This window comes from Topomyia yanbarensis, chromosome 2 (genome assembly GCF_030247195.1).
Source record: "Topomyia yanbarensis strain Yona2022 chromosome 2, ASM3024719v1, whole genome shotgun sequence".
NCBI classification, from domain to species: Eukaryota; Metazoa; Arthropoda; class Insecta; order Diptera; family Culicidae; genus Topomyia; species Topomyia yanbarensis.
In genome coordinates, this window is record NC_080671.1 from 443,421,800 (window position 1) to 443,431,802 (window position 10,003).

Here is a 10,003-nt window from a genome sequence, read left to right on the forward strand (position 1 = left end):
GCAGCAGTGGAGAGAGTTGGAGGAAATAAACACGGTAAAATTAAATTTATTTGTTTTGTTTACCTTTTTTTTGTTGTGACGAAAATCCGAAATTCTGTAGAGGCACCTAGGCCGCCCTGAAAAGAAGGGTACGCCGGGCAAACAAGAACCCGAGTAGTGGGCAAACCCCTACTTACATACCTTATCGTCTCATTGCGACTGTACTCTTCGCAAAAAAGATCTTTGTCACACACGCCCATAGCGAACTAGTCCATTGTTCACATTGTTCCTTCAAATTGATGTTCTTTGTGTGTTTTAAACAACTTGAATAATTTAAAATCGTATTCGATTTTATTCTGTTTGCTTTCGTCCATTTCTGGACCGCCAGTTTATAAATGGAGCAAATGAGTTATTTTAAATCTTCAAGCTTCTCCTAATACACTAGTTATAACACTATTTGTTACTTGTATGGACCTGTCAGCTTCAGATTCGTCCAAATCTGAAAAAAATCAGATCCGCTCAGATTTCGAAAATATATATGTTACCTAATTGTCAGCTAAAATTGTTGCTTAACGTTAGAAGTATTATTCGAACAGCATCATATTGAATATAACCAAACATGCTTACATCTTGAACATCTATTACGAAAAAATATTTACACAGCTAAACTAAAAAGGCACCCGTTTAACGAAGCTACAACCAGAAAAAAGATTTCACAAACAGTACTACTTTCATTAACTGTTATCTCAAATCAATCGACCTATCAAATATTTCATTACGAAACAAATATACTCTGCAATACCGGAAATATAAATGATTTTTGGCCTTTTTATATACATATTAGGCAATCACTCCAAAAAATCGAGCTGCCAATCGAGTCCCAGAGGGCTAAGCGTCACATACTATTCGATTCAATTCGTCGAGACCGCAAAATGTCTGTGGGTGCTCCATTTTCTCAGAGATTGCTGAACCGATTTGCACAAATTTAGTTGCAAATGAACGGTTCTAACGCTCCCACAAGCTGTTATTGTATTTTTTGTTGATCCTACTTCCGGTTCCGGAATTACGGGATGGAGACTGCAGCCACATAGCAAATTCCCATATAAACTTGCACAATGAAGATGTACAAATGATGCAATACATCTTGAAACGGATTTAGCATTACTTGGATTAGATCACTAAAAACCAATCAAAGTAGCTTTGACCATATTGGCCACCTCTTAGGGGGGTGGAGATAGCGTAGTTGGTATATTGATTGCCTTCTACGTAGCTCACCTGGGTTCAATTCCTAACCCCGCACATAGGGTTAGAGATTTTTCTAAAGAGGTTTCTCTAACCCGACAAAGAGGCGAATGACCCTAAGGTTAAAACCTCTATAATCAAAACAAAAAAATATTGTCCACCTATGACGGTTCTTGATACTCTCGGGGAACAATCAAAGATCGTAAGATAATGTCACACCTATTTCTCAGCAAATTCTTGACTGATTTTTACAAACTTGGTTTCAAATGATAAATACAATACACCCATTGACTGTTATTGAATTTCATTTAGATCTGACTATTGATTCCGGAGTTACTACAGTTACATAGAAATTTAAACCGGCATATTCCAAAATTAAAGTCACATCGGATTCGGTGATGACTGAATCCATTTTCACCAACTAGGCCTCTCTCACATCCTCTTTTACAGTTATAATCCCTTTTCCCTCCCACTGCATTCCAAAATATGTTAACACGAAGACAACATTTAATTCATGCTGATTTATCCACTTAAATATTATATTTTTGTTCCAAGGGCGTTATCGTCAATATGTTGCTCATCAGGTTCGTGGCAGTCGTGCCCTTGTAAATATGTGCAAAGTGTAATAAGAATATAATAGACATTTTCACAAATATATTGAACATAACTTGCTATTGGATAAATGAGAAATGCACAATTACACCATTAGGTGGTGTTGCAATTTGCAACGAATAAAGTAACTGATTTCCGATTTCTTGAAACGACGTGTATTTCAGCGCACTCAGCGACGATAACTGCGCGACGATTAAAAAATCCGTTTAGTGTCTCTTCTGTGTTTGTTCTCCTTTACGTTTAGTTCGTAGATCGGTGGTGGGTAAGCTTTTTTCGAACGCTCGCTTGATCGTTTGATTTAGTTTGCTTGTTTCCGTAGATATTAAGATAGCAACTAAGTGTCAATTAAGGACTTGTACGAACTGCTCTATTTAAGTTTAGGGATGAATGCAGTACCGCATGTACTAACTGAACTGTGATTAATTTCAGGCAGAGCATCCAATTTAGGTTTTAATTAGCGTTATACAATTGTAGATTAAGAATTTTAACTAGCTCATAAGTAATTTTAGGTTTAGGTTTAGAAATGTTAACTTCACGATCTGTTTACTTCTTTTATCTCTTCTTCACCCTCACTGACCTTTTATCTACCTCTCCTCGTTCATACTTGCGCCAGCGGCGTCCTAAATAAAGGGGTGATGACGTGGAAAAGATGTTTAATATAGGTGTGCCCCATCGTTGTGTTTGGATGTATGGTGCGGCGCAATGAGCAGTTGCGACACTCCCCCCCCCCAGTACTTCGAGATCACTGATTCGATGTACTTACGGTTGCACCAACGTCCAAAACTGCGAGCTTCACTGCTGGTCTCTCCAGGACTCCAGTAGTGGTCTGCACAAGAGCTCTACGAACCTGCCCGTCCTTGGACTGGATTGCACGAACCACTCGACCTTTCGGCCAGCAGTTTCTCGGTAAGGTTTCATCCACGATGACAACAATGTCTCCTTCAGCCACAGGTTTAACACGTTGAAACCATTTCGTCCTTCGGGTCAGGGATGGTAGATATTCAGCAACCCAACGGCGCCAGAATTTGTTAGCGTAAACCTGCGACATCTTCCAACTTTGTTTCAGTGCATAGCTACTGTCGTCGAACGCGATCGGGGGCTTAGAACCGTCTGATGACCCGAGCAGAAAATGATTCGGGGTTAGCGCAGATGACAGTTCGTCGTCTTGCGGCAATTCTAGCAGCGGTCGAGAGTTAACGATTAATTCGACCTCACTTAGCATATTCCTCAGTATCTCATCGGTGGGTGTGCGTGTGAGTTGGGTGTGTTTGAGGGCCTTTTTAACGGTTTGAACAAGGCGTTCCCAAGCTCCACCGAAGTGCGGAGATGCGGGAGGATTGAACGACCACTTTGTTTCGGTGGTGACGAAATGTTTCATCATTTGGTCCTGATTCACTTGCTGCAGCGCTTCTTTAAGTTCTCGGCTAGCACCGATAAAGTTGGTTCCGCGGTCGCTGATTATTTCTACCGGAGTTCCTCTTCTGGCAATGAAGTTTCTGATAGCGAGAATGCACGAGTCAGTTGTAAGGCTGTGAGCCACCTCTAGATGTACTGCTCGTACGGTCAGGCAGGTGATTAACACACCCCCGTTTTTCAGTCCTCCGGCCGACAACTACGGACATTGGCCCAAAGTAATCGATGCCGACATAAGAGAACGGACGACAGAAGGCCTTCAATCGCGTAGGCGGAAGAGCAGACATTTCTGGTGTAGCCGGCTTCGCTTGACGGTTCTTGCAGAGTTGACAGTGATTTCGTACCTGACGGTACACAGAACGGAGCTGAGGTACGTAGAATCTACGGCGCACTTCGTTGAGCACGGTTTGGTGATTCATGTGGCAATATTGCTGATGGATGCTCATGATGATGAGATCTGTTATTGGGTGACGTTTCGGCAACAGTATCGGGCGCTTGGTACACTCCTCTGCAAATTCGCAAGCGTCTATACGACCTTTCATTCGCAGCAGTCCATCTTCATCCAGCGTGGGACTGAGACCGTATAGAGTGCTACTCTTTGGTATCACTCGTTTCCACGGCACAGGGTTCGGTTTCTTCAGTCGCTCTATGTCTGCAGCAAACTCAGCATCTTGCGTTTGCTTCAGAATAAACAGCTCTGCCTCCTTAAGCTCCAGTTGAGTCAGTGGACCGGTGGCAATGGGCTTTCCTGCCAGTTTCCTGATGAGATTCGCTGGATATCTTTTAACAAACGCTACGACACGCATCAACTTATTCCACTTGGAGAAATCTTCCCACCGAAATAGAGAACGCTGTACAGAGTGATGAAGCACATGTAGACGCTTTTCTTCTTCAGTTTGTCCGATTGGCGACATTGTGACAGGCCACTGATTTCTCGACATCCACAAAAATTCCAGGCCGCGGAACCATCGACTTTCAGGTGACAAATCTGGAAGTTTCTGCCACTTTGTGGCGTCATCCGCTACGTTTAATTTTGACGGAATCCAGTTCCACTCGTTCGGTTCAGTCATCTCCAATAATTCACTGACTCGCACTGCTACGAACTGGCTGTATTTTCGGTGATCAGAGTTAATCCAGCAGAGAACATCACGTGAGTCCGACCAGAAGAATCTTTGGGTGGGTTTAAGCTTGTGTGTCTCCATGACATCGTTCGCCAAACGCGCTCCAATTATCGCTGCTTGAAGTTCCAATCTTGGAATTGACACGAACCGCAATGGGGCTACCCGTGTCTTCGCTCCGATAAGCGCACACTTCACTTCACCATTCTCCTCAAACCGCAGATACGCAACAGCAGCATACCCATTCTCCGACGCGTCTACGAACACATGAAGTTGTATCACGTTCTGCTCTCCTACGCCGGTCTTTATTCGATAGCACCTCGGTACCTTGACATTTTCCACCTGCGGGAGGACTCGCAACCAGGTTTTCCACTTCTCGTGCTGCTCGGACTTAATCTGATCGTCCCAATTAACGCCACTTCGCCGGATTTCCTGAAGTAGTATTTTGAGGAACATTAGGAAGTGTGCCAATAATCCCAGGGGGTCGTAGATCATCATCAGAGTACTCAAGACCTGCCTCTTGGTTGGTATTATACGAGCTTGGAGTAAGTCGGAGCTAATTCGCGGCGATACTTTGAATGTAAACGTATCCGTAGCAGTGCACCACCACATGCCGAGAACTTTCTCCGTTCCCATCTCATTCGATAGGTTTAAGCTTTTCTCACCCGGCCTGGCTTCTAGCTCTCGCAGCACTCTTTGTGAGTTTGATAGCCAGTTGCGTATTTCAAACCCGGCCTCTGCATGAACGTAGCGAACATTCTTCGCAAGTTGCACCGCATCTTCTTCCGACTCCTCACTAGACAGCATGTCGTCGACATAATGTTCTTTGACAATTGCCTCAGCCGCCCTCGGAAACTGTTTCTGGAATCGTTGCGCATTATGATTCTTCACATACTGCGCGCAGCTCGGTGAACAGCTAGCCCCGAATGTCATCACTTTCATTGCGTAGACGTCTGGACTACGATCTTGCTCACCATCACGCCACAGAAACCTCTGACATTGTTGGTCGTTCCTGTTCACCGAAATTTGGTGGAACATTTCCCGAATATCACCTGTAACGGCAACTCGATATTCTCGGAAACGGCGTAGGACAGAGGGAAGAGAACTAAGTTGATCCGGACCAGTTAGCAGGAAAGTGTTAAGAGATACTCCTGCAACCTTTGCAGCTGCGTCCCATACTATGCGAAGTTTCCCTGGTTTGTTAGGATTCACGACGGGGAATATGGGAAGATACCAGACTCGTGGAAATTCTTTCGACAGGTGACTTTTATTCAGTTTCTCAATATATCCGCTGCACTCGTAATCTCTGATTTTCTGCTTCAACACCTCAGCTAGTTCCGGTTCGCGCTGCATTCGCTTCTCCAAACATATCAGTCGTCGCATGGCCATCATTTTACTGTCCGGTAGTCGGACATCGTCATACCGCCAAAGCAGTCCTGTTTCGTATCGTTTTTCCTTCACATGTGTCAGAGAATCTAGCAGCTGCTTCGCTCGTTCATCGTCTTTCGACAAAGGTGGTTTGATAGGATTCATTACTCTAACGCTGTCTAATGAGAAGAATGCTTTCATCGCACCATGTAGTTCGGTATCGTTCCGCTCGCAACACGGGCACACATGAAAGCTGTGGTGTGCTGTAAAGTCCGTCTCTGATTGTGGTGCCATAGAGCAGGGGCCGAATACTGTCCAGCCCAAAAGCGTTCTGGTGGCGATTGGTTCGTTGAATCCTCCTTCTCTGCTATCTAGCGCGTGACCCAACCGGCAGTTGTCCATTCCTATCAGTATCTGCGGTCGAATATTGCGGTAGGAGTCAGCCGGCAAATTTTCCAAGTGTTGATAATGTTGCTCTAGTTCCTTCATCGCGAGAGTTTGACGAGGTAAAGCGAGACTCTGTACTGTGTGCACTTTAGAAATCCGGTATCTGCTCGAATCGTTTGTTCCAGAAATCTGCAACGGCAGCACCACGGAGTTCGTTTCCTGGCGCTGATGATCTGCCGTCCAACCAAGGCACAAGGGATGCGGTTTGCCTTCAATATTAAGTTCCTTCAGTAAGCTATGTTCCATCAGCGTTACTGATGAACCCTCATCTAAAAAGGCAAAGATGCGTACAGTCTTTCCTCGCCCATGAAGAAGCACTGGGATGTATCGAAAAAGAACCTTGCTAACTTTGTTGACGTGGATGTTGCAAATTTCGTTAGGCGTCTCTGCACCAGCCCGAGGAATCGATAATTGTGTGCTCTCATTTCGCTGGTATCTGAAATCATCGTGTAGCAGTTTGTGATGCATGTACGAACAACCGTTTCTTCCACAAGCTTCTTTTACTGAACAGGCTCCGAAATGCTTAACCAGGCACTTCCTGCAGAGTTTGTTCTGCTTTAGTGCCGTCCATCGTGCCCCGACACCTAGTTCTTGGAACTTCTTACACGAAGCTACACTGCTGCATCCCCCTAGACAAATTACACACTGCTTGTTGTATGATTTCGGAGACTCTATTGAGCTCGATGCCTGACCAGAACTAGTTTCGAGATGAACGTGGACCTCTTCCTTTCGACTACGCTTCTCTGGTTTGCCGGTGTATATACTAATTGACGACGGAACCGTAACTACACATGCTGCTTCCACAAGCGTACCCAACCAGGTACTGAAGTCTGACAGTGTGATTCCTTGTAAAGATTGTCGGTGTTTCGCCCAATCGAGCCTAATGGTTGGTGATAATCTTTCAACAAGCTCTTGGAGAAGTGCTACATTGCACAGATGCTCGTTCAATCCACAAGCCACTATCGTTGCACACATGTTCTGGACTGCGACACCGAAATCAATCAGAGTTTCCAATTTCTCCGTCTTCGGTGCAGGCATCTCCCGAATCTTGCACACTAGCGAGTGTACGATAATCTCTGGACGACCGAATAGCGTACGTAGCGTATGAATAACACCTTCAAGCCCAGCTGGATATAGTAATCGGCTTCTTACCACCTCGAGAGCTTTATCTTTTAAAGATCGCTGAAGTCTGAGCAGATTTTCTTTGTCACTAAAACCGCACATCTTGGTGGTGCTTTCATAAGTGGCGATAAACAGAGGCCACTCCTCAGGATTGCCAGTGAAGATGGGCAGTTCCTTTGCCACTGCATGCCTCGCTGCAAGCTGACTTCTACTTAGTTCGTGAGACGGTGCTTCTGATGGAACGTCAGAATGATGATTCTGCTCGAATGGATCCGCATCGACGTTCAAACCACTGCTATTTCTCTGCATTTGGTCACGAGTGCTGATTTCCATCGCTCTTAATCTTCCTTCAAGACGCTTCGTATCTAGACTCTGCTTTTTCGCCATCTCCTGAAGCCGTTTGTCCATTCGCTCGAGCACCTGACACATATCCGTCGCCACGCGTTTCTCATTTCCTAGCGTAGTGGAATTCGCACTAGGTGGCGGCACAGCCGGCGGGGCAAACAACTCATCTCGAACTTGTTGCTCTTTCTTCTCCAGGCGGCGTTGGAACTGGTGCTGCAAATCATTAACCGCATTCTTCAACTCGCGATCCTTCTCCTGAAGCATTTTCTCATATGTCTGCTGCTGTTCATCGAACCTACGTTCCATATCTGCCATTTGCTTCCGAAATTCCAAGACTAACTTCTTTTGCTGCTCTTGGGTGCCTTCCGTCTGTTGATTTGTTCCTCCTGGCACTGGAACCGTTAAAAGGGTCGGAGTGACCTGAGCTGTCCGCCTTTTTTCGCACGATGAACAATTCCAGTCGACTTCCTCGATCCCTTCGTCAACGCCCACGCACCTAAAATGGAACCATCTACCGCAGTCGTCGCAGCATACCATCCGACTGTCGTCCGGATCATCGCACACACCACAACTCACACCCGGTTTCAGCACATTTTCTCGCCCCTTCTTGGACATTGTTGAAGCCTCCCCGATCGCGAACTAAACGGATTTTTTAAAATGTTGCAATTTGCAACGAATAAAGTAACTGATTTCCGATTTCTTGAAACGACGTGTATTTCAGCGCACTCAGCGACGATAATTGCGCGACGATTAAAAAATCCGTTTAGTGTCTCTTCTGTGTTTGTTCTCCTTTACGTTTAGTTCGTAGATCGGTGGTGGGTAAGCTTTTTTCGAACGCTCGCTTGATCGTTTGATTTAGTTTGCTTGTTTCCGTAGATATTAAGATAGCAACTAAGTGTCAATTAAGGACTTGTACGAACTGCTCTATTTAAGTTTAGGGATGAATGCAGTACCGCATGTACTAACTGAACTGTGATTAATTTCAGGCAGAGCATCCAATTTAGGTTTTAATTAGCGTTATACAATTGTAGATTAAGAATTTTAACTAGCTCATAAGTAATTTTAGGTTTAGGTTTAGAAATGTTAACTTCACGATCTGTTTACTTCTTTTATCTCTTCTTCACCCTCACTGACCTTTTATCTACCTCTCCTCGTTCATACTTGCGCCAGCGGCGTCCTAAATAAAGGGGTGATGACGTGGAAAAGATGTTTAATATAGGTGTGCCCCATCGTTGTGTTTGGATGTATGGTGCGGCGCAATGAGCAGTTGCGACAGGTGGATTAATACAGGTTTTTATTGTAAGGTTTAAAAAGCATCAAAAGCCTGGCCTGTAATGTATTGGCTCTGTGTGGGACTCACGTTCGTGCATAGCCACTAAAAACAATCCTTTTCAAACCCTTCTTCCCCCCGGAACTACGTCAAGGTATTACTTCGTGGGGGGGGGGGGGGATCGTTGTGCTTTCGTCGCACCTTTTTCTTTTGCTCTATCTCGGAGCCTCACTTGGTTCATGGAATGGTTCGACCTATGAGCTTTGCTTTAACTCTCGATTCTTCTCTTACTTCTTGTCTCCATCTATTAGGTCGCCATTAGCTCTCGTTCCCGTGAGCCGGTTAGGTGTTGATTCCTTGAGCTATTTAGCTCAAGTTTCCGTAAGTCATTCAACTTTCGGCCCACTCACGATCTACCTGGATAGGGCCCAACGGCAAACTCACCCTACTCCGACCGATAGTTCCCCGACGGGGCAATTCCCCCCGACACCGATACCCGCCATTTAGCTCCCAGCTTTGTTGAGATCAACTCAGATATCTGACTGAGAGCTCCCCGTCAAGGGAATTTCTTTCGTTGCCGGAGTTTGTTTCGTAAGCAAATTAGCTCCCCTTTTGTCCTGAATCAATCGGGTAGTTCACGGTGGCGAATCTCGACCCCCTTAAAGAAAATTTAAAGTAAATAATCAGAAAGGGTTGTGTGGCTATACCTAGGAACTAAAGAAAAATATTTTAAGAGCTTCGGTTTATTAAAAAGAATGAAAAATATATGTCCCGATTTCGTCAATGTACCGTTTTATCAGCTTAAAATTCATCAAGGGACTGATAAACACGGGTCTTCACTGTAATACATATTCAAATAGGTTCAACATTAATTGGATTTGCGGGTCTAGATCACTAACGACCAACCAATGTTGCTTGTTCCTAAGCGTATTTCACAACCCCTTTTTTCCAGCGAGCTCCTAACCGATTTTTATAAACTTGATTTCAACTGAAAGATATAATACTTTCATTGACTACTATTAAATTTCATTCGGTACCGACTTTTGGTTCCGGAGTTACAGCGTGGTTAACGCGGTCACATAGGAAT

At 44.7% G+C, this 10,003-nt stretch overlaps 1 protein-coding gene across 1 annotated transcript; it reads right to left on the bottom strand.

The window, feature by feature from the left end:
* Nucleotides 1–2,575: 2,575 nt before the first annotated feature.
* Nucleotides 2,576–8,261, bottom strand: LOC131681070 (uncharacterized). The gene is made up of 2 exons (XM_058961777.1): nt 3,591–8,261; nt 2,576–3,445 (listed from the first exon to the last, which is right to left on the bottom strand). Exons 1-2 carry the CDS (start codon nt 8,259–8,261, stop codon nt 2,576–2,578), a joined length of 5,541 nt encoding a protein of 1,846 aa, XP_058817760.1.
* Nucleotides 8,262–10,003: the final 1,742 nt, after the last annotated feature.